Below are 25,674 nucleotides of genomic sequence, written 5' to 3' on the forward strand. Positions count from 1 at the left end.
AAGGCACTGGAGAACTGTTTGACACAGCTTTGCAGGCGCTCTAAAGACTGCCACCAAAGGCCCTGCAGAAGTCACTATGGGTGTGAGGTGGATGTGAGAGTCACTGCAGTTTAATGAGGCAGTACTCATCAGCTGATCTGAGGAGGATCTTTGTGCCATTGTAACAGAGTGACTCTCACTCAAGTGTCGGTGCTCTGCAGACACAAAATGGTCCTAGGCTGTAAAACCAAGTAATCTTATGCAGCAAAAATTATCTAAAAAACAGGAAGCAATGATGTGAAAATCAAGAATCTATTTTCCTCGTGGCCAAAGGTGGCAATGAGACCCTTCCAGTGCCACGCTAGATCTGCTTTCTTTAAACACAGACTCTGTTGACCTGGAAAGGGAATTGGGAAGGGAGGCAGCAACATTTCCAGTTATCTAGGTTAGTCAGGCAGGAGCTATATGATGCCAAGCAAAATTCAATGCTCATAAATAATGCAGAGCACAGGGGAAGACTGTCTTTCATTGTTTCTGGCAGAACACTGCCAGAACTGCATCAGGTCAGCAAAGGGCTATCTATGCCACTTCAGACGAGTCCAGGGTAGGGTACCCCAACTGAAGGTTTGAGTGCAATCAGAGAACTAAGATACTTTGGCTTTAGAAGAAATGGCCTGCAGAACAATGCAGAGATTATCATTCAAGCCTCCTACATAAGCTGGGGTGCAGGCACAGATGGGAAAAGGCACTCATTTCAAAGTCAGCATCACAGAAGTCACTACTGATCATTGACCTCCTGTTGTCCTCTTCCATCTGCCAACTCATTAAAAATAAGATAAACAGTTTATCCAGTAGGGTTTTGCTGCCACAGTAGACTCACTTTGATTGGGATAGGTTAAAGAGTACTCACACAGGCAAATATGCCATCAAATCAGAGTCAAAGTTCTTTATGCAGGGAAGTGTGAGAAATAGCTGGGGACAAGCTTTGAGGAGTTTGAAAGGGTAAAGAAATGACAAAATTTAACTGCAGCAGCAGAAACAGGATGGATTGACTGTACCCAAATACTGGAATGCAACTCCAATAAGGCTATTCAGTTATCTAACACCATTAACGGTAAGTGCATTTAATGCGTTTTAATGTGATGGTAGATAAAATGTTTTGAGCACTGGTCTAATGAATCAATCTTTCCAGGCCTAGTGTGGTAAATGTTAAGCCAAGAGGATCCAGAAGAGTAAACTGAGAGCATGTTCTCATTGAAATCTATCCCTGGACATTCTGCAGGGCATGTGTGACTTGTCCCAGCTGTTGGCACCCAGAGGTAAAATGCTTGCTGTCACTAGAAACTCCAAATGCACCCAAGGCTGTTGAGGTAATACTTGTGTCCTTTTGCCACTGTGCGGGCAGGGACAGGTAGTGGCCCCGGCACTCAGAGATAAAGCTAAGCAAAATTTGTGGTCATCCTGGCAGCTGCAGAGCCTTGTTCACTAAGATCAGCAGTTAATTTCTCATGTATACCTAGGGCTTGGGCTCATCAGCACTCCCCACTCACTTCTACGGCACAGGGAGCTATCTAACAGTCATGCAGGAAGCAGTTTGAATTCACCAGGCGCTGTCACAGAAGAGGGATGGGGAAAGAGTTAAAAGTATACAGACACTGGCTATCACATGGTGGTCTAAGTTTTGTATTCTCCCTGATCACATTTTTTGGCTACAAAAGGCTAAATTCATTGCAATTGTTTGCTTAGGGGTAGAGGAAACAGGTGTTATCTTTATCAGTAACCATCACTGTCATGCAGCGCTGTATGTACTTGTTCTGTTAGCCAGGAACCAGTATGCCCAAACAGTCTTATGCACACAAGTAAACAAAGCTTGAAGTTACTTAGGCTGTGCTTACATGTCTACTTTAATCCAATACAAGTCTATGCTGCCACTGGTTGAAGCTGCTTGGCTCTTGCCTCTATCCCACCGCATATCAGCGTGCTCCTGCTCTCTGCCCAGGGTTTTTGTGCGCCAAGAAATTAAGTAGCCAAACAGCGATCCAGATCAGGGAACCCATTTATCTGTAAACAGATCTTATTTTTTCCTGTTAGGCTATTTTTCAGACTGATCAACCTGGCACAATGCGTAACTATAGTGGCATTAATATCATGGACATTTTGGCAGAAAGGATAGCTCAGGGAAACGTGGTGGTCTTTCCAGAATAATCAGCTGCTTATATGTAGGCTTATACTTCTCTTGCTGTCAAAATGATCTTGTGTCTAAGATGTTGTGTAGAGCTTCCTAGCAGTTCTAAACTCTACCATAAATAAAACCTTATTTTACTCATAAAATCTGTAAAAACAAGTTTCACAAAAGTAAAATTTTCCATGTATGATGATCATTGATATCATGCAATATTTGTATAGCAGCATGAAAAAATAAAATAAGGACAAGAACATTTCCTGAGATCATCTAATGACTGTAGCTCCAATAATGTACATTCATTTCAGAGCTGATCAAAACTCAGTACTTCTTTTCCCATAAAAATTTTACATTTTGAAGTTTGATTTTGATCCAAGGATAAGACCAAGTATTTTGGCAATTTCTCAATAAACAGACAATATGGAGGAAAAGAAGAATTAAAAGCTATCTGCTTTCTAGAATCGATTTTAGAACTTTGAATTTTCATTTTAAAATCTACTCTATTTTATCAATTTCTCTTACTTCATATTTTACTGTTATTTCATGACTAATCAATAGAATTATGCGCTAATACTGACATATCGTAATATGACATACCAAAATTTAAATATCCTTCTGTTCTATCAAAAAGTGTTATTTTTAAAACCATTAAGGGCAGTTGCTGCCTAGTACCAATCAAAACATCTTTTTTTCCTCTTATAGGATAGTTTGATGCTTTGGCATAGAACAGAAAGGAAGATAAAATATTTAAGTCAGCATCAAACACAAGCAATTCTAAATTACTTTTACAATAAAATAAAAAATAAATTTTAAGTGCTAGAATGTTTAAACTGTGTGTCATACTGTATGTGCTACATCAATGCTAACAGCACATACAATATCTAGAGATAGTTTAAAACACTGAAAAATACAAAATAAAACAAGACAAAAATAAATAAATAAAAAAGAACATCACAGTTATGTAAAATTAGATTATTTCCCAAAACAAAATGTGCAACAGGAGGAAGAGAGTAGCAATCCCTTTCAATCTGCTGCAACTTTTGAGTCAAAATGTTGCTCCAGCTTTTCTCTTGGAAGCTGATAAGATCACTTCTGTGAGAATAGCAAAAAAGAAAGGCTCAGAAGATGTCTTTTTCAAAGAGAAAGAAGCTATAAGAAAAACATACTAAATTCTTGTGTTTGTTTTAAAACACTTTAGTCTTATTATTAATTATCATACCTTACCTCTAATAACTTCCAGGTGACCTGGAATATTCTGGGATAATACTTGAGTAATTTGCCCCAGCACATTTTAAATGTCTGGACAACCAAATTCAATGCACAGTCTCTTTGTGACTTTTTTAACTTGAAGGGAATTGTACCTATACAACAACTTTAGCTCTGCCAGTGCCTCTGCAACCAGAGGAAAAAGTCTGAACCACTGTCTGTCCATTCCAGCGACCTGACAGAGAGCCACCGAACTGCCAAGCAAAGATGAAACTGGAATTTTTAGCTACAAAACACAGAAAAGAGGCAAAACACCCTGTGAGCTGCAGTAGAGAAGCACATTCCTCCTGGAGGATAAGAACATGGGCAGCTCCTCAGAGCGAGCCATGAGCTCACGCTGAAGTAATGCATTGAAATATTGGCATTTTTCAGAGAGCACTCAAACATTTTGACACCTATTTGCAATGTGTGCAAAGGCATACAGCAGCCCCTACATCACCAGGAACCACCACACCGTCATCTGCCCCCCAAGGTCCTACTAGCATTTGCCCAACCAGTGTCCTAAGTAACTAAAGTAAAATAAAGGGTTATTTTAGTTTCAGGATCCAAACAGGTGGACAGTGGTTCCTGAAGTCCCCACTGTTAGGAGGCTGCCAGACAGGCATCACTCACATCATGACTGGCCCTCCCTGCACTCCTCAACACTACCTCACGCCCAAGGCCTCCACCCTGCTGTGAAGCCCTGCAGCAAGGTGAACATGAGGCTTTGGGGGCATGGTCATTGCCGTCCTTTGCTCTTACACAAAGAATGAACAGCTGCGTGTTTATCGCTGGGAGCAGCGTAAGGTGCTGGCAAGAGGCATGACAGAGTTGGTTGGGTGCTCATTTTCTCTCCTTCTCAACCTCTCAGAGAGCCTGAGATGTAAGGAAGCCCATTTATATAAACGGAAGAAATGCTAATGAAGAGTAGGGGAAAGAAAACAGCTTCATCACCACAAGCAGCCCCCCACTGTGCTGGAGAGTGGATTTTGAGAACATGCTCCAGACAGGCTCTGCAGTGGGCTGTCACAGGCAGTGATCTGGCAGTGATAACAAAACCCCACATCTTCTTGGGGGAAATAAATGTTTAAAGCTGCAGGATGCAAGAGCTGTATCTTAATATCGTTCCCGATTTAACAGGAAACTATTTCACTAATACGTGGTGGTGTGAGACCTTTTCATATAGTAATATCATAGAATCACAGAATGGTTTGGGTTAGAAGGGACCTTGAAGATCATCCAGTTCCAATCCCCCTGCCATGGGCAGGGACACCTTTCACAAGATCAGGTTGCTCAAAGCCTCATCCAGGCTGACCTTCAACACCTCCAGGGGTGGGGCCTCTACAACTTCTACTGGGGAACCTGTGCCAGTGCCTCACCAGCCTCACAATAAAAAAATTCTTCCTATTATCTAATATAATATCTTTCAGCTTAAAACTGTTCCCCCTTGTCTTACCACCGCACTCCCTGATAAAAGAGTTTCTCCACAGCTTTTCTGTAGCCCCCTTTAAGTACTGGAAGGCTGCTATACAAATCTTACCATGAGCACAACTGTTGACAGTGAGAAACGAGGGGAATTTTCCTCACAATCTGAGAATGACAGAGCATTATATGAAGGGAATCTCTGGCACCTGCTTTTAAAACAAGCAGTTAATTTCATTTCTGTGACACGCGCTCAGATGCAGCCTTTCATAGCCAAGTGTTTTTCAAAGAGTTTTACAAACTCAGCAGGTTCTGCAAAACTGTCTAAGCACACATGTACATTAGCACATTCCTGCCTGTTCCTAAGGTGCAGCTGCCCAGGGGAAATAAAAACTTTTTTTTTTTTTTTAAAGCAGCAGTGCAAAGCAGGAGATAATCTAAGCAAAGTAACAGCATGCCCTCAAGCATTTTCATTGCCCTTGCTGGGACATAGCAGGTCTTGGGTATCCATCTATGGAGCTGTACGCACCTCTTATCTAAACATCCACAGCCATACTGATTTCATGCAGGAACTTAGAGGGTGCTCAGGTCCTGGTCCTATAAGATATGTAGGCAGCAGTTCCAGTGAAAGTCAAGTACATGCATACCTGTGAGGCTCTAAATTCCAGATATCCTGGGATAAACAATGTGCAGACTCAGTGTGGGACAAAATCCCGGCAGTCAAAGCTAGTAGGCAGAGAATTATATGATCCATAGTTACTATTGTTTGCCTTGCAGTGGGCCCTCTCCAGCCTTAACACCTTCTCATACCATCTTGATGCCAGTCTCTTCCCAGGCAAGTTTGCACACAAGCATGGCAGCTGAGTGGCCCAGAATGATGCCCCCTGCTGTAGTTAGCTACAAGTCAGAGTGTGATCCTCTGTCCCACTGTCAGCAGATTGGGACAGCATTTTCTACAGCTGGCTGCAGAGAGCAGAGCAGTGCAGAGAGGGAGTCTCACGATACAAGGGCTGAAATGCTCAGCAAGAGTGCGTATGCCAGCACGCAGCTTTAGGTGTACACGCTGTGAATGGGCAGTAAGTACAAAAGCCAGAAAACACAGACCCAGCTTGCTGTGGGAAGGCATTAGAAGACTATCAGTACCTGGCTTATGGGCTTTGGTGCCCAGATTTGCTCAGCTTCCTACTGCTGGGCAAACAGTTGGAAACTCTGTACTTTAGAGTGGACCTAAAGCCCTAGTATCTGGCCCCAGCCAAGTAGGCAAAGTTATAGCTTTGATGAAAATGCCAAGAGTTTGGTGTAAGCAAAGTGTCTCCGGTGTCAGAGGAAGTGATCTGAGGCAGGAGAGCTTCTCCTGAATTCAGATACAAGGTTATTCAATATAAACCCAAGACTTTTATGACCATTCAAGTTCTTGCCATCAGGTGTTATCTGTGTTCTTACCTTCTCTAGTCCAGTCTGCAGCATCCCTGCTTGCAGAGGACAGCCATTTTCTTGTCCACACCAGTCCAAATACACAGCAGTCAGTCCTGGAGGCTGACAAAGTTCATTGCCAGCAACCTAGCCAAGGGACTTCTTAGGCAGGCAGATCTCGCAGCTGTAGTCGCAAATATTCATCTCTGGTCACACTGCCTAGGAATCCAGACCTGAGCTTGGATACGTGTGATGTGAGCTGGTAGCTTCAAAAGTGCCCACAGGAGTAGAGCTTCAGTGTCAACAAATCCCCTCCTATGCCTACCCTTTCCTGCCTAGAGACCAAACTGCTGCACTCCAGGTAAGGAGTGGAGAAAGCCAATACACAGAGACCAGGAACAGGGAGCTCAGGCTAAAGTGTGAACATATAACCTAAAGTAACTGAACACCACACATATATTTTCTGTGTTGGTACCTTTTGATCGCAAACAATTTATGAACTTAGGAAACAAAATGTGATTGCTGAAGGCCATAATTTATATGGTTTATTTCTGTAATTCTTTCCTCACTCTCTCTCTTGAATTTTCTTCTTCCTGATTACACCACTTGGGGTCTTTAGTCAAGTGTTTTCTCAGACTATTTCATTATTTTCTTTTGCTTCATGTCTCTCCCTTTTTTTAACTGAAAAATGTCAAGTTTGGCCACCCCTCTTTACCTTACTCCTGATTTGCTGTCTATTTCCCCAGATTCTTTTCCTTTGTTTCTTGCTAAATGAAATACCTTGCCCTCTTCTAATCCTCCAGGGAAAGGGTCTTGGAGGAATTGACTAACTTGCTGGTAATATATACAAAGCTACCAATAAACATAATAACTATATAATATAGATGAATCTTCCTGAAAAGTGTCTTGTAAGAATGTTCCTGCTAATGGGAAGTCGTAGAAATATAATCATTTGCAGTAGAAGGCTTACAAACAAGCCTTCTAACAAACACTGTGATAGGCACAGCAGCCGACGCTGCCTTTGTTCTGAGTTTACACCTTCCACTTTGTGCTTCTTCTGCTCTTCCGACCGTGGCAGATGTGGAGAAGCTTGTCCACAAAAGCAACAAGAAAAGAAGGTATGAAAGGTAGCAAAGACAGTGAGCAGATCTGAAAAAGCTCTGCACCTAAAAAGCACTACCTTAACAACATTTGATATTGATCGGTCTCTTTTATCATGTTGTTGGAAAAGTGAAAACCTGATATCTCATCTTCCCCCTTTCTTTTTCTTAAGGTCCATGAGACAAGGAGAAAATGCAATCAGAATCTAAATCCCTGGATTTCTCAAACTCAGAAGTGGGAATCTTCCTCTGAAACAGATGGCAAGCTGCAGGAAGCCAGGCAGAAACAACAGTTACATTTTACAGTGAGAGTGATTAACGAGTGCAAGAGGCTGTCCAGAGGAGGGACTAGATTAGCTTTCATTTGAAATCTTCATTTGAAATTTGGCTTCCTTTCGTAGAGAAAATCTATGCCAAAATGAACTTGTTGGGCCAACTTAAAACAGGTCAGAGTGTGGCAGTAAGTAGAGCCTGTGATAGCCAGTAGATTAAACTAAATTATCTAAAGCACCTTCTGACCCTTAAGGTGTGCATGACTCCATGAAGCCAAGACAGTGCAGTTGTAAATAAATGCTTTGAGAGTTGCCGCACACCTCAACCGATCTCCTCCACAATCTCTGCAGAGGACTTGAAAGAAAGTTCCTCTAATAGCTCACTGGTCATGGACAATGATAGAAGTTCTTGGTGAGAAGAACTCGAAAGATAAGAAATTAATCCAGAAAGGCATTAAAGAAGAGACAAGAGAAGTGTAGAAAAATATATGAAAATTAATCTAATTATAGAAAGACACCTGGAACAGTTTGGAAGTTAAGTAAGTGGAAGTACCTCCAAATTAGAGTTTCCTACAACAGAAAGAGGATTGACATATCCTGTTTAAAATGGTTTACTTCCTGACAATGAGGCTCAAATTAAAATATTCATTTGAACTTCTTTAGGGTAAAAAGTAAAAAAACTACAAAGAACTGGACAAGGAAAAAAAAGAGATTGAGGCATTTTCACTGAAATTCTGTCTGACCTTCAAGTAACGGACAGAACTTTGAAAGATGTCAGAAACAAATAGCATCAGTTTCTTCGGAGTCAGAATAAGTCTTTATCTTTCCTTAAGCATGCCTGCACACATGCTAGCTTGGAGAAGCCAGCAGGCTTTTCATAAACTCCTGAAGACTCTCAACCAAATTGTACAAAGTGTTTTCAAATAACACATAGCACAGAGGAGAAAACTCATTAAAGTTAATTGGCCCACCTAGAGAGTCTTCTCTGTGCCAAAAGGTGCTTTAAAAAAAAAAAAAAAAAAAAACAGATCTGTTGCTAGCACTGATCAAAGTCAAAACTGTTGAATTCTTGGTCAAATTTTCCAAAATTTTTACTTTTACCCAGGTCTGAGGAAAAACTGAATGAGGGAATAACTGGTATGCAGGTAACCTGCTAGGCTTTATTTTCAGGATTTTTTTTTAAAAAAAAACCCAAACTATTATTTTTCAAGGAATGTTTGTTAGAAATCTTTAAGGAGAACGCTGCTGAAAGATCTGATTTTTGCACCTGGGTGACATCAAGCAAGTCCTTAATTCTGCAAATTTTCAGGTATGCACTTAGCTTTGTGCAAGTAAGCAGTCAGATTGAAATCAACAGAACAAGTCAAAGTAAATATACATTCCCCCCCAGCAGAGCCAAAGAGAAATAAATAACATACGAATAAAACAAAGCACGTGCATGTGTTTCCAGGAAGGAGATACCTTGCTGACCATCTGGACTTCTTAATTTTCATGTTCACAAAAATACCTTAGCAAATACATTTGGTAAAACTATCTACCACGGACTCCAGTTGGCTTCAGTGGATTGGCCACATTTATCATTAAAAGAACCCATAACATTTCTGTGGATTATCACATGAGGAAGACCACTATTGTATTTTCTTAAATGACAGCATTTAAGGGACCATGTAATTCAAATCATAATAACGCTCAGAGGGGGCTCTTGCTCTCCACAGTGCAATTAACTGGGGGTTATAGACCACAGCTGTTTTTAGAGTTCCTAGAGGTCAAGAGGAATGTCACGTGCAGGAGCTGTAATCACAGTGCTGTGATTTACAATTCTCTTCACAGTCATCGGCCCCACTCGTCTCCAAGCGATTACTCAGTGTCAGCGGGGGCTATGGAGAAGCCGGCAACATAGACCTACACAAGAAGTGCCACACTTCTCAGTAGTGATTCCCTCATTGAGCACAGAAAGCTTTCAGAGAAACCTGCTGCAGCCCTCTTCAACTGGAAAGGTGGGATGTATCTATGCTGCCTTGTCGTCATGCTTTCCAGTACCCCTTCCCTCAACCTCCATGCTGCCCTGGCCTCAGACTGTCTGCAGGGATGCCACAAAAGCCCCTTAGTTGGTACAACAGGCTGGGAACCTCATCGGTGGCTTTCCCAGAGCTGCCCAAAACCCTCATACACCCACAGGATAACACAGCACCAGCCAAACCAGTGCACAGCCAAACTGCTCCCTGCCCCGCCACAGACACTGTGTCTCCGGAGGTTGCACATCATCCAGTGCACCAGTGTTGGGGAACTACGGCAAGATCTGCCACCAGAATCAAGTCCCACTTACTATTCACCTTGCCACCAGGCCCACAGACCTCCTCCACCCATGCAAAGCCCAGGCAGCACAGCAAGTCTCTCTGTGACACCCACGATCTCTACTGCAGGCCACCTGCACACACCTCATTCTGGCCTTCCACCAACGTTTAAGCCCCAGTCTCATGAGAAGTTCAGGCAGTTGATCTGGCAGTCTCTGGTCAGGGGTAGCAGAGAATGGTGGGGGAGTGCTTCTCAGGTGGTGGCTAAGGCAGGTAAGGAGGAAGGAGAAAGGCAGGTGCAGTACCAGCATTCACTGGCCACGTCTCTCTGTGCACTCCATAGCCCCTATGGCACATCCAAGGACCATCAAATGGGCATTATGGTCAGCTTTGTCAATCACAGGTGACTCCCTGCGGATTTCAGTCCGAAGCACAACCTGAGACATAGTAAGATCTCAGGACAGCCGCAAGCATCTAAATATACATTGAACAAATATCTTTTAAAGACATATCTTGGGCCCATCAATTGGCAATTGATGGTCCTTTTGCAATTCTCCAACCAGAGAACAAAGTTTTTCTTCAGATGTCTTGCAAACACCTCCCAACAGCTCTATCAGTATATCGAGCCTGGGGCGAAAACGCTTCGCTGCTCTATCTCCTGATTCACTAAATCATTTTTCAACAAAGCTTAATGAGGGTGTCAATGCAACTTTTCCACACACGTGGAAGATGGAGGACCCACCACATCAAAACAGAGGCACTACTACTGACCTGGAGACCAGTGTAGGAACCCCAAGGTGAAAGACCCCATGAACGAGTAGCTGAACATGACCCAACATACCAATCTCCCACCTTCCAGCTCAGCCTGCATCCTGACAAACAAAGCCTGGGGGTCTGGAGTTCCTTGAAACCCACTTTTCCATCCCAAGATTATGAAGATTTTCTTTCCTGATGATAGTCATCCTTTCTCTGGCAGGAATCCTAAGCACTTCTAATGCGGCTCAGATGAATCTGACCAGCATCACGAGTGCACTCGTTGATTTTTTGTTTCGTTTATTTTCTCCTTTTGGCTGGGCGTAGCTGTTATGTAATTTTTTTTCATCAATATAAAGGAGGGCATTATTTATAGGGGATTACAGGGATTACTAAAGCAAACCATTTGCACTTTCCAGTGGCTGGTACAACTTGCAATATTCTACCCTGCCTCAGCGTTAGCAAGTTGGAGGATCAAATGATTTTGGTTTGATTCTTCTCCAGCATGCTGATGCAGCACAAGTCTTGTGTCCACACTTTGAGCACACTGGGCACAGACCCATGCCCACCAGCTGCTTCCAGTACACTCAGTTTGCCTCAGGGCAGGAAAGAGGGATACACTTTGGGTTTTCCCCTCAACATTCCTCCACACCTCTGTGGCCTGTACTTGCTTAGGTCCCTTCAGCTTCTCCACACAGACCCTTTACTCCTTTGACACCTTCCTCCATCCACTTTTCACCCATTGTGGTCCATTACAAGCACTGCTGCAGCCACTTACAGTTGAATGCAATGCTCAGCACCATTCTCCCCTTCTTCCCAGTGCTACAGATCCTAGCACTTCTAAGGTGCCTACTTCTTTGACGTTTATGGAGTTAGGGTATTCCTTTCATGGCATTCCCACTCACTGAGCAAGAGCATGGGAATGATGCCCATACATTAATAAGACAATAAAGATTCTGCTCCTTACATTTTACTCAGTCACAGGTCTCCCAGGTACAAATGCATCCAGACAGAATACATTATAGATGACATTTTCATTCTGCCTGTCACATACAAAAAAACAGTGGAGCAGGCAGCCTACCAGAACACTGAGTATGCAACAAGTCTTCACCCTGCCTCCTCCCACTGCTGTTTTCAAAGTGAATTTTGAAGGAAAACTCCAAATTAAAGCCTTTTTGTCCCTGTACAGTACTTTCACATCAGTCTTTGGCATAAAACTGAGCTGAATTTACTTCTTTACCACAGTCAGCAGCTTCAGGAGAGCCCTACATGTGTTAGGCGTTCTCCAAGCTGCAGCAACCAGCCCCTGCACAGAAGCACCATGTGAAACTTCATCAGCGAATGTTCAGAAGTCTGCAAACCCTGCTAAGGTGGTTAAAGGATTCCCCGTAAGAGAACAGTGCACCATACTGTCAGGACACATCTGCTCCACAGAACTCAGCCAGAGGCCTTTTACTGATTCACTGGAGCCACACTATCCCCCAAGACTATCCCCAACATAAACACATTAAAGATTTTAACAAGCCAGATTTTCTGTGCCAGCTAGTTCGCTAAACAAGGTTGACTTGGCAGCCTAAGCACAACGCAAAAATAACAGGGACAAAAATTCTCCCAGGTTTCCACTGAGCATTACCTCCCATTAAAAATGCTTTTAGTAGGCAACCTTGGATACTCCAGAACTGGAATCTGTCAACGCATCACTCCCGCTCTTAACAAGCATTCAATAACTGTTGACTCTCCCACTCCTCCACAGCACTGCACAAATAGCTGTGCAAACAGAAGCAGCATTAGCCTAAGGTAGCTCACCAGCTGCAGCCTGGGTGTTTTCAAAGGTCTGTTGAAGCAGCACTAAGAAAGCAACGTATTACATAGGTCATAGAGAGTAACACATTTTTAATCTTCCCTTCAGACAGCAGTTGGGAAAATGCATGTTTTGGCTCCATTACAATTCTCACTTTTATGCTATCCAAACTTCAGAATTCTAGGAAAGGACACAATAACAATTCCCTTTTAATTTCCCTTGTTCTGTTTCAGTGGGTGGAGGCACATAGCACCAGTCTCGATGAATTGATCAAGCAGCTCATTTGCTAGAGCTGTGTTTTTCTGAGAGCTCCTCAGTCAGATGTTGTGTGAAAATCATGCCAGCAACAAAGTTTGAAAAAAGTGAATCATAAAATCTAAAAGGTCAATAAAAAGAACCTCACATTTTAAACAATACTCATGACTTTTAAGCCCACAATTACATGCCACAAGTTCAAAATATCTTGGAGGTTTGTTTTATGACTCTTGAACATTTATGCTGGAGACACTGGCAGTGCTGGACAGATCCTTGAGCTTCTCTGAGCAGAAATAAGATGTGCTCAGTCTGTCACACATTAAGAGAAACTTCTGTGACTAAAAAGAGGACTGCTTTAAATTTTACAGTTATGAAGGAAGATTTTGTAGCAACTTACTAAACAGAAACTGAGCTCATTAAGTGACAGGTGATGTGTTTCTGCGATCAAAGCCTAGATCCAACAGTAGGAGACCATGAGTCATTTCAACTGTTGCCATTCTAATTGCTCCTCAGATGATTTCCAAAGCAACACATCTCCTCGATGCTTTCTCTACCCAGCTCAGCCTGCAGCTCCAACAGTTTACTCCTAAGCAGGAGTCCAGCTGAAAGCTGATTTTCATAACACCATTAAAACATCTAGTGACAGACACATCCTGCCGACACTGAGAATCCTGAAATTCTTTTAGCTCACACTATCAACAAATGGGATTTTGACAGACTAGTCTGATGTATGGAAGATGCACTCAGTCCATGGAAGCAAAACCTGGTATGCACAAACCTCCTGGGGCCAAGCCAGTGGCCGCACTAAGTGCTTTGCAAGCACAGTGATGAGTGCTTTGACAGTGCGGTGCCCTCAGTCTGCTGAAGAAACCATCAGAGTGCAAGATTCAGCTGGGGAACAGTGAAATATCAGGAAAAAGGAGTGATTGAAGACATAAACAAGATCTTCACCAGAAAACCACTTGCACTCATTTGTTTGCTGGTGGTTAAGACACAGAAGAAAAAAAAATTCCTGAGCCAGAACTGCCATGTGCTAATTTAATACTTACCAAACTCAGCGTACCCCCACAATGCGCAAACAAAAAATACCAGATTATCTAGGAGCATATAACTACTGATTTTACACACTTAGGAACATAAATTAAGGAAACATCAAAGTTTCACTAATGGATTCTTTGGTAAACAAAGTCTGAAGTACTGGCATTTAAACTGTTCTAGGCCTATGGAATGCCAATGGAGTTCCATGTTTGCCCACAGCCTGGCTGCACAGACTCTTCTGGCTCTCCAGTGACACCGCAGTGTCCTGAAATTTTATTCCTGGAGATCGAGCCACTTGCAGTCCAGTGGAACAAAGCAGCTTTGAATGATCAAAAAGGAAAACGCATCTCAAAGACATGCTAAGGTTTCCCTTTCTCTGAGGGAGAATTTATGACTGTTCAGGGTCCGGTTATTTGCTTCCTTCCATGTCACAACTCAGGTTGTTCATTCAGATGCAGAATTGCTCAAATCTTCTTATATACTCCAGCATCCATTCCTGCGTTTACAGACAGAGAAGGCACACACTGTTATGCACTAGTTTCCCAAAATATCTAACTACCAGTCTGGGTGGCTGACTGGGCTAAAAAAATTGCAATCCAAGGCTCCTTCCTTAGCCTCCCCCACCCCACCACCTATTAAAAAGTTCATATTAGAAACTATCAATTATGAAGAAAATAGTACATCCATTTGAGAGCCAGCTATTCAGCAGACCTTTTATAAATAAATCCTGCTGCCGAGAAAGCACCAGTGCTCATGTAACCAGGCACCCGTCCGGCAAGCGCAGCTCTGCCTGTGGCCACTGGTTTCAGTGGTCAGAGTTTCTATCCCAAAGGCAAAGACTACTTTCAGTAATTCCCCTTTGCATTTCAGTACTTCAGAAGGCAGGAAAACAGGCTTGGTAACATCTCCTTATGCCTTGTTTTGTGACCTACTGGACACCACTTTCCCTCAGTCAGCACTGCTGCATTTTTTTGGGATCAGCTGCGGCTCCAAGACGTGTACTACTGCTGACCCGCTCTTGGGGAGAGCTGGACTAAGCAGCCCAAGTCTTCTGCTAAATGGGTTCCACAGAAAAGAAGGGCAAGAATGTCTCACTGAACAAGACCCCAATTCACAAAAAATAATGTGATGGGCTCATTCTTAATGAGCATTTAATGAGATGTTCCTACTGAACAAAGGCATCAACCTAGAAACCAGAACAAATTAATTGCATCAAATTTACTACACTAAAGGAAACTGAATAAAGAGAAGTATACAATATCTATACATGTACAGCCTTGGCAATCTTCAGTTTGTGAAGCTGAACACTTACATATTTTCTTTTCTACTCAGATGAAACCTAGGGCCCAAAGTTGTACCCAGAGGCAAAGTGACTTTAAAGTACAGGCTTTCTGTTCACTATTTAAGAAAAGCTTCTGAGAAACTTCTAAGACATTCTTTAAAGCATTCTATTTCCCTACTTGTAGTTTGCGCTTTCTATGCTGAAAATCTGAATTTTCAGCAGCCCACCAGAAAGGGAAGCTCAGGGAGCCAAACCTGCAGCACAGCCTTACAAACCTCTAGCTTCTTCTGTGGCTAAGCTCACACCCATATGGAAGGAAGGTCTGTCCTACAAACAAAAATCATTGGTAAGAAATGCTCTGCCTGGAGCAGGCACCAGTACAGACAACAACCACGTGGTCAAAACTGGCAGTAACTACAAAAATAAAAGCACATCTAATATAGAACTGGCTTCAGTAAGCGTGTAGTGCATTCCCTCTATTCTTCTTATATTTTTTTCCCAGGAAAGGAGAGACAAAATGTGACAGTCAGTGCTTAAGGAAAAAAAAAAAAAAGTAGATTCAAAAACAGAGAAAAGCACCAGGGGGAAAAAAAAAAAACAACAACAACAAAAAAAAAACCCAGAAAAATACACACACTCATGTCTCCTAAATAAAGATGTACAGAAAGAAATTTTCCTCTTCCATTTTCCTAACGCACTTTCGCCTTTAAAAAAGGACATACTCGGGCAAACCACTGGTTTATTTCTCCCCACAACCCCAAAGGTCTGCATCCAAGGAAAAAAGCAGCATCCCCACACAAAAAATAACCCAGCTACTTGCAAGAAAGAGAAAGACAAACTTGTGATTAAATACCATGGCTAGAGAACAGTCACACTAGAGATAGCTTCACAGGTCTCTGGGAATCTGACCTTGGCCTCCACACTGGCCTTCCCTTTAGCAACATCCCTTTAGCAACACACAAAGTGTGCCAGAGGAAGCAGCTTCTGGATGAAGCTCATTCAGGTGAAGAATATCCTCTCTGCGTTACAACATATTACATCATCTTAGTTTCTTCTACAGAAATAACTATATGCACACACTCCTTCGAGAAGGAGAAATGGCCAGTGCATTCCTTCAGTAGCATGGGAGAAATATGGAGATCCTCTGGAAATTACTGACTTCATGTCAGACCTGCAGGAGGTCATACTACATTAATGTCATCTTTCATATGCACTGCCTTTTCTCCTGTTTTTAGAAGAGCAAAAGAAAGACAAAATATATGTTAAGACCTTTGTCCTGATATTTTTCTCAGCTGAAATGTCTGCTTGTGTCTAATTAATGGTAAAGCATTTTTCATTCTTCTGTTCATATATAAGCATGGTTATTCTCTAACCTGCCACCTGGAAGTTTCTGGCTTTTTCTACAGAAAATATATTTACCTGTACTTTGAACAGTTATTACCTTTAAGAAAGAAGTATGACGTGTCTTTTGGCAGTGTAAGTTATTTTTTCTCGTACTTTTTCTGCTTTTAAAAAAATGAGTCAAGTTTTATTTTTAATCACATTTTTATTACCTTTTTCCAACAGCAAACAAAAAAAATCCTCCAACAAATCACATCCTATACTGCTGTATTTACAGTGTAGACTTCTTAATCTCTTATGTAAATATACATATTCTGAAGTAATCTGTCTTTGGAAAAGAATGCTATTCTTAGCATTCTGTTGATGAATAGATCTTCATTATCGATGTAACACTCTAAAAGAAAGGAAAACCAATTTTTGGAATTGTCAAGTATCAAGGTAAGCACACAAACTAAGTCTATTCAAATTATTTTAAAAAAAAAGAAACGTCAGATGTTAGAATAACTTAAGATAGTGTACTATACCACATACATAATATGGCCCAAACTGATTATTTTTGATGGACATTAGTTATCACAACTGTTTTCCAGAGCAGGAATAAAAGAATTTTTATAAAGTTTCAAACATGTTATTTAAACTAACATTCACTTCTTCTTGGCAATTAGTTTATCTTCATTGTTGACTGGGATTATGCCACTGCATTCTTCTGTCTTTGAAACTGGATACTTTATAAAAGCACGTCTAATTACATCAATATCACGTCCTAAATGATCCATCATAGTCGATACAATCGAAGGTGGGGCCTCTAAGTCTATCAAAAAATACCTGCAATGAGAAACATACACACAATAAAAAAAAATACCTGTAATGCAACAACTTTAATTCAAGTTCTGTGAATGAAGCTTTCTTCATTCTTAAATGAAGCTTTCTCATTTTTTCTTACATTTTGGTACCAGAATTGTTTTAAATAAAAGCTCAGTATTATCTTGATTTCAAATAAGAAGTGTTCAATTGAAGCAAGCTCAGCCTGCACTTGCCTTTTTTGCACAGCACTCCTTATCCAAGGAGATTAAAGAAATCTTACTCTTCTCGTACTTATTCCATTAAATTCCACAAAGTGATTTGAACTGTCTTAAAAAAACCTTAGGGTGGAACACTTATTTCGGTTACAACATGCATCCTCCTCCTTGGAATTCACAACATTGTTTCTCTGAGGAACAGATGTCAGTGTGAAATACCTCAAGCTTATACACATACAGCCCCGTTTCTTCTGTCAAAGTTCTGTTTGGGAGCTGAATGGAAACAAATGAAAAAAAAAAAAAAAGCAGAAGAAACCCAACAAGATGGATTTCTCCCACATTAGGCACATCTTTACCGTGAACATGGCTTAAATTTTCAGTCGGAGGGCAGCAGCTTAAGTCACATACGGGCAGCACAAACTTGTACAATCGGGACTTGACAAGCGTACTGCCATGCTGACTGACCTTGGTGGGATTGAAAAGGCCTTACTTCCACACATGTACAGCAGGTATAAAATGTACTGCTCCAGGTAAGCATTTCATGTCCATCACAAAGCTATCTTTAACATCTACAAAGAAAAAGCCAACCATCTACCCACAGAAAGGAGAATGTTGCTCCCCATTAATATTCCAGGTCACTAAGGTTACTTCCGCAATAAACTCCTTTGCTTCAGCAAAGCACTTTCCTCATGAGCTCAACCATAATTTTCCAAGAGCCTTTTAAAACTCCAGTACACCCAAACAAGCAAAGAGGTGTACTGCACGTCATGAGCACCATTCAGATATGGGACACAACTACACACTGCTCATTAACTTAATCTCAGATATGCAAATTCGGGTTCTATCTTTTAATGTGAGATGTACCTTAAATTCATTAGCAACATCATGTCTACTGTTGTGTAATTTATGAGTGACCTAGTGCCAGCCATCATACTAATGCAAATATTCACTCTGTGAATGAACCAGCATTTTTAACAGACCGGTGATCAGAAAACTTTCTAAACACTTTGTCTGCATTTGACATGGCACTAACTACAGTATAGCTGAAAGACATTGCCACTGTCTCAGAAATCCTTCTGAAAAGAACTAACCACTGCCCTTGTCTCCAAGACTATCGGTAATTTAAACTGATAGCACAGCACTCATCACCTATTTCATCTTACTCTTTACAAATCCTGTCATTAAAGCTCCCCTTTCCTCCTAGTCCACTCGAGCACACCTCTCCATGAAGCAGAACCTGAAAGTGATATCCTTAAATGAAATCCTATCACCCGAGCAGGGTTAAGAATCCCAGTTTGATTTAAAAACTGTACCTAACAGAGAGGACTTTGTTCAGCAAACGGCATGGATTCTTATTAAATCAACTACAGCACAAGCATCACACTTTACAGTCCACCTGCATAAAGGTAATCTTGGTCCCCAAGACCAGAAGTTGAACTGGGAGTCAGAACAGGAGATGGGGGTCAAGAGCAGAGACACTCAGGTTTTTCATGCTGCAGACTTCATTTTCATCCAACTAACTGTGTTACACTAAGTTACACCAACAATATTACACAGGAGACCCATCAGGCCAGAAATTACTCAAGCAGCATATGCTGGATACTGCACAGGGGTGGAATCCACCTGAGGCAAACACGGCAAAGAAGCTTCTCCTTAGCTAGACATCCTAAAGCTGAAACTGTTACATAGGCATATACATTAATAACTGCAATTCAGCTCTGAAGTCTTTTTCAGAAAGACCAGCCTGAAGCACTGAATTCTTGTACATGATGGGTCTTACAACGAAACATCTCCCTGCAGCCCATATTGCAGCAACAAGCTCTCTGGAATAGGTGCCAAGCTGGTGCGGGCTGTGGCCAAGCATCACTGAAGCCAAGGAACCAGTGCCAGGTCACGTCAGCGAAGTTGCTGCCCCTCTGACTGCAGCAGGGCTACTGTGAGTTAAAGGAATAACTTGCCTCAAGAAGGTTTTGGAGGAGCTCTGGTGGGCTCAAGCTCTCCTTGCAAATCCTCACAGGCTTCAATGAGGAATAGGATTTGGGTTAATATATTTGGAAAACTACACTGCCTACCATTTTCTGATCTCCAGAATTAAAAGATGCCACCTGGTTAAAAGTTTAGGGAGATAAACAATTTTTAAGCTTGGAGGATAATTCATTACAAATACCGCACGGCAGCTTCTGAAGGCTGCACGTCCCTTAAAAAGGGAAAGCCATGTTTCCTGTTAAAGCCATTAAAAGCCAATGGTAAATTTAACAGATACCACTTAACTCTTCTCCTTTGGAAGAAGCCTTCCAAATCCTCTCACGGTTGCAATGGAAAGGAGGCTAGGGGGGAGAAACTCTAGCTGGTAATCCACCACCACTATCACATTCCTTACCCTTAGCAAGAGCATTAATTCATATTACAGTGTTCTTCACTGCACCATTTTAGTCCCACTTTCAGAACTTAATTTCTTTTCCGTGTACAAGTCTATGCTGCTTTTCATTGTGTTACTAAAACAGTGATAGTGGTTTGGTTTTTTTTTTTCTCCAAAGACTGATTTGCAACTTTGTGCTTTCCCTCACATTAGCAAAGGGTGGAAATTTCCACTGACGCACTGTTGATAACTGAAGGAGAAAGGGGGGATGGGAGGATGAGCTGCTACAGCCTATCTTTATGACTCCTCGCAGAATAGGTATTTTATCCAAGGATACAAAACTGCAGTAACTGGGGACAATGCAAGTTTTTAAAAAACAACTACCACTCTTCAACAAACAGCAATTGCCTTCCTGTGCCAAAAGAAGAGACAAGGAAGAGAGCGCCAGCCTAAAACATATTATTCCTTCATTAAAGAAAGAAGAAACTAGCGGCTGCAAGAGCCATAACCAAACAGAATTGACAATGCAATCCCTGAGGAGATCTGGAACCCCCTCCCCCCAAAATATACACCTTTTAATCAGCGGTCATGAGGCCATGGGGTTTTTTTTAACCCACATTCAATAATGCACGCAGCAACCTTAATTTCAGGCAGTGATCTATGACCCAATAGGCAATGCTGTCTCTACTGTTTGTGTAGTAAACAAAACCAAATCCCAGTTAGACTTACAGACAGGGAAAAATACAAGAATGCAGGAGAGAAACCACCTCATTCTTGCAAGCAAAAATGCGAAAGCATTTAGGCTCTCTAGGAGTCAGCAGAGTCATCAGGGGAGAAATGCAGGAAAATTCCACTGATTCACTATGAGGCCACAGTTATTTTTGTCATCCTGCTCAGCTGTAAATATGAGGATGATTTAAATACAGGCGAGTAGTCTATCTGCTGAAACATGTTAAAACAATGCATTAACTGAAACAAACTTAAAATACAATCTCAAATAAGGGAAGACATGCCTTTGCCTATTCAGGGGTTTCATTCTTCCTTTTTAACATATTCAAGCCAGAAATTGTTCGAACCTTGAGTCCTAAGGATACTCAAATGGTTTGCTTTCAAATAGATGGCCTAGAACTTCAAACAACCCTGAAAAACACCTGGATCAAAACTCACTTATAAATCCTCCTAGAATATGACTTTGTCAGCCTGGGGAGCCGAGGGAAAAACATGTACAGCAGACTTGGAAGAGGCTGTGTGGTTCCGAGGTTGTGCCCAAAATATGTTTGTACACTTAAATTTCTCCTTTACATGGTGGCAGTACATCTAAGATTCGCCAGTGGGGAGATAGAAAATACAGGAAAGAAAATATTCTGATGAACATGTAGACGTGAAGCATCCCATTATTGCTGCTCCATGAGGGAGGCGATGAAGCCGCAGTACATAGCCTAAAGAGGATTAAAAGAGATTTGAGGGGCTTGGGACAGCTTGTGAGGGAATCTGGGGCCCAAGTGATTTTTTCTTCCCTCCTTCCAGTTACGGGTGGTGACATGGTAAGGCTCAGACAGGTCACGTCTAGCAACTGAGAAGTACCAGAAGACAACCAAAAGCTGGTACCTTGGTAACTAGGCTGTGTCCCAGCAATGATGCAAATAATCCATAATAAGCAAGTAGTTTGGGGAAAAATACATTTTACCATCCACAGTCTTCAGAAATTTCATTTGCTAAATTCCATACATATAAGTCTGTCATTAAGCTAATTAAATAATCGGAAGATATTTTGCAGCAGTGCAGAAAAATTTTAAAAATATTGTTACACTGCAAAAAAGAAATCAGTTAGACCTCTTTGGATTATTTGAAAAGTCATGCCTACTGGGCAGCATATGAAAAGTCTGCGGAGTTGTTATGAGCAGGGCTGAAGTTAAAAGCAAGTATTAATTCAGCTTGTGTCTCTTTTCTGCCTTCTCTATAACTGACAGCTGAAAAAAAATCAAAATGATGACTGATTGCCATCTCACTGTGCTCACTACCTGAGGCCAGCCATCACATTTAATCAATGTGCGTGCACAAGGTTGCTACAGAATTTAGTGCATTTAGAAAATGATAGTGCCACCTCAACATCCCCAACTACTGCACAGTGCCATTTCTTCTGAAAGGTACCAAAACTGCAAATTGCACTCCCATAGATAAGGTGGAGGAAAAATAAAAAAAATTCAGGGCTCTGATACCTAAGGCACAAGCACATTACTTGCATTTGAACAAAAGCACTGGAAGGAAAAGTAATGATTCAACTCATCAATGAGGAAAGCCCCATCTAGTGGAAGAAGACAATCAATTTAGCAGAAAATAATACAAATGTGCCTAATACTCAAACATCCATAGCGGTTTTGTTTTCATCCAAGTGCTTTACAGATCCAGAACTCCTTTTTGCTGAAACAGAACAAGATGTTCTAAAATCTGAACAGAAACAAACAAAACTGATTGTGCACTAACTATAAATTTAGTTTGGTGCTGTTAAGAAAGGAAAGCTTGCAACCTCTTTCATCCGTTTATTTTCACAATCTCTTCATCTGTTTTTCTTTCCTCCTCTTTGGTATTCTATAGCCATGGAAATCAAGAGACTCTGCCTGAGAAGCTAACCACATCGGTATATTTATCTGCAGGATTAAGTCCTTTAACTTTGCAATAGTTTGTATTTCACTAGGGGCTGGAGAGAAGAGAAGGGCTGTTAAAACTTGTAAACGCTCCAGAGAACAGTTCTGAGAGGTAACATATTATTTTACTCTTACAAATAAAGTAAACAAAATTGTATACAGGCAGCATGGGTTCCTGGAAGGCATCTCTGGTCCCCAGGGAATACTATTCTGCCACGAGCTGCTTCTGTAAAAGTGAATTGTCCTAAGCTCAGATACATTATGAAAAGTGGAAAAGTTTGAACATGTAATGTAATTTACATAGATGTTTACAAAATATTCAAATCGCTTAAACAACATGATCCTTAACTACTGAAATACTCCTCTTAATAACTATCTATTTCTTGTGCACTGGGCCACTGAGCCACCCTGAAACGGGAGAATCATGCCCCCTTTCCTGAGCATGGGTTTTGGCAAAGCAGCATTGCATCATGTACCACATAATGAAGGCAAAACACAAGGTGCTCCCATAAGAGGACCAACCACTTCAGATTCTAAAGTACTCAGAGAAGGTGGGAATAATTTATGGGAAGGCCAGGCCAGGCTCCAAGTCTTCCTGCTGTAGCAGAGAGGAAGCCGGGACTGAAGCTCCGTGCTTCCAGCTCTTGGGGAGTAACTGCAGCACTGCAGGGCTTGAAAACCAAGTTGAATAAATCACGCTCAGTCCTTGGGAAAGGACCTCCTTGCCTTGACTTTTTCTCCCATCACATTAACAAGTCCACACCACAACTAACACTGCAACCTCTATTTTCTGACTCCTGATCCCATTAGATGCAACCAGTGTATGCCCTGTGCTCCTCAGTGGATCCCAGCAATCACCAAGGTCCCTGCAAGCCTCATATAGAAAGTTCCCCATGCACGTGTTAAGATAAGCTCCCAAAATACAACTCAGCAAGAACAAAAGTAAGACCTGAGGAGTTTGCTATTTCAGAGAACAAGTGGGCTGATGATAACTGGGAGTGAACAGCAAAGCAAAAAGATTAAGAGACAAGCAAGCAAATAACAAAAGAAAACTGCCATCTTTTCAAAATCAAATTTGAAAAGGACAAAAAAACAACAAAGCAATGAAAAACTCGCAAATAGAACATGGAAATAGCTATGAATAATGAAAATTATGCACAGTTAAGCTGGAGAACTCACAAATAAGTAACAATAAAAATCTGAGGAGAAAAGGTCTGAAAACATTACTGTATTACAGGTAGATTTAATAAGGGAAAGCACATACATGCACAAAACAAAGTAGAAAGGAAAGGCCACAGTGCTCTAACGATTTACAAACCCATACTAAATCTGAGCACTGACCAAGCTGATGAATATCATTTTTACTACAACACAGATAATAAAAATAACAATGGACGCAACATTTGGAGAGGGGAAATAAAATCACTAACAACGAATCTCTAGAGGATGGCAAGACACCAAGTATTCCAAACCCCAGTTACACCTGGCCACTTTCTTCTCCCCTAAGCCTCAAACATAGCTCCTTCCTGTTTAATAGATTCCTAGTCTGCAAAAAGTTTAAGCCATTACCTTCCTAAAGGAGTGTCTGAATCTTACTTTTTTAAAGATCTTTTAAGCAGCCACCCTTGCACCATCTCTCCTAAAGTAAAAATATCCTACATAGCAACCATGTCCCCCAAACCACTGCCTTTATGCGATGCCCTGAAGCACGAAGCGTCACAAGCCTATGATTAAGGCATAGCCTGGCAAGGCCAAAGAAAACAGGTATGCCACAAAGTGCAAACCCACAGACTGTGCTAGAAATCTATCGTTTTACAAGCAGTTGCAATATTGTCCAGTTTAGCACTGACCAAATATGCAGCAATGGCTCTGCAATGTCATAACCCAGTCTGCACCCTTTATTTGAAAGTTGCTTTGAGGCATTCAATGCTTCTGTATCGCCTTAAACAGCAAACAAATCCAGAGTTTAACATTCCTTGAATTCTAATACTAGTACACACCTTATTTAAATCAGTTCACTTTTGTTTGTTCCAGAGATAATCACCTCCTGATACATGTAATACAGTATTAAAAAAAAAAAACACGTTAAAAACAATTTAAATACCACTCATTAAAAATCATAAACAAGTAGTGGCTAGTAAAACAAATATTTGGCACAGATCTATTGCCCATTAGGAGATTACGCTGAGAATTCTTATATACATTCTTCCACCGTTTCCTCAGAGACAAGGTGGTCATAGGCAAGACACTCAAGCTCAATGCCTCAGCTAAATTTACATAACTGACCCACACTGGCACCAATGTGTTCTTGTCACATTTTATTCAACTATAAGGTGAATAGCATTTGTTATAATTTTGTGAGATGTTACTTGAACCAGGCACTTAAATGCTTTTAAAATCAAAATATTAATGTTCTACCACAGGACTCAATGCTACAAATGTGAATTAGTGGTTAATTCAACTTCAGTTTAAAATATAAGTAAAACAGTGGTTTAAAAGTTTGATTCTTCAGATGTATCCACACAGTTCCTGAAATGTACTATTTTCTTAATTACTTAAATGCAATATTAGGTCTCTAAAAAAAGGAGGGTGTTTTCTGCCAAAGGAGATGCATAAAAGAAAGAGCTAAATTTGTTTTAGCATACCCTCAATGCACACGCACCACCTGCTCAGTGCATATAATTTCCTGAGAAGAAACAAGTCAATTATACGTATGATCTGAGGTCTTCAAAGCTGCCTAGGAGACTAAAACTGTTCGTTCCAGTGACAGCTGTGGGCCGCAATCCCCTATGGCAGGCTTTGAAAAGTCTCAGCTTTACAGATCAATCGGCAGTAAAATTTTCATTCTCTGCTAAGTCTCCTGGATATTCTTAAATTTGTAATGTGCCTGTAATGCAGCACATCCAAGAGAAACGATGCCAAAGCACCACATAACTCAGAGGGGGAAAAGTGCTTTGTTAAGGACACAACTATCCTCCCTACTGACCTATGAATATGTACTTTCTGGTTTTAATTCTTTACTGTTCACTAAACACACTACAAAAACCTGGCTAAGTCCAGCAGTAGCTTTGCTGTGCAAGTTGTATTTGTGCATCCTTACACTGTCACTCACTCAATTTTACAATAAACTGTCTATAAAGGCCTGGATTGCAGTTGAAAATGGAATTAATTAAATGAAGAAAACGTAGAGCAAAAGTCTGGGAGAAGGATGACGCTGAGGCATGCCACAAAGCACGTCTCAGTTGACCTGTGAATAGTTGGCACTGCCCTACCG

The 25,674-nt window shown here is 41.3% G+C and overlaps 1 protein-coding gene and 1 long non-coding RNA gene across 2 annotated transcripts in view; one reads left to right on the plus strand and one right to left on the minus strand.

The window, feature by feature from the left end:
* The first annotated feature begins 892 nt into the window (after positions 1-892).
* Positions 893-9,120, plus strand: LOC128854408 (uncharacterized). The gene is made up of 3 exons (XR_008453484.1): positions 893-1,093; positions 1,172-1,298; positions 7,515-9,120. It is a non-coding gene; the product is annotated as an uncharacterized LOC128854408 (long non-coding RNA).
* A 7,444-nt stretch (positions 9,121-16,564) lies between these two features.
* MRPS6 (mitochondrial ribosomal protein S6) overlaps positions 16,565-25,674 on the minus strand; it is a 45,744-nt gene continuing 36,634 nt past the window's right edge. Inside the window, exon 3 of the mRNA XM_054086893.1 lies at positions 16,565-17,202. Within this exon, the coding sequence (XP_053942868.1) occupies positions 17,022-17,202 (181 nt within the window). The 3' untranslated portion in view covers positions 16,565-17,021. The remainder of the gene's footprint in view (positions 17,203-25,674) is intronic.

The sequence above is a fragment of the Cuculus canorus genome, chromosome 1 (assembly GCF_017976375.1).
Source record: "Cuculus canorus isolate bCucCan1 chromosome 1, bCucCan1.pri, whole genome shotgun sequence".
In the NCBI taxonomy this organism is placed as follows: domain Eukaryota; kingdom Metazoa; phylum Chordata; class Aves; order Cuculiformes; family Cuculidae; genus Cuculus; species Cuculus canorus.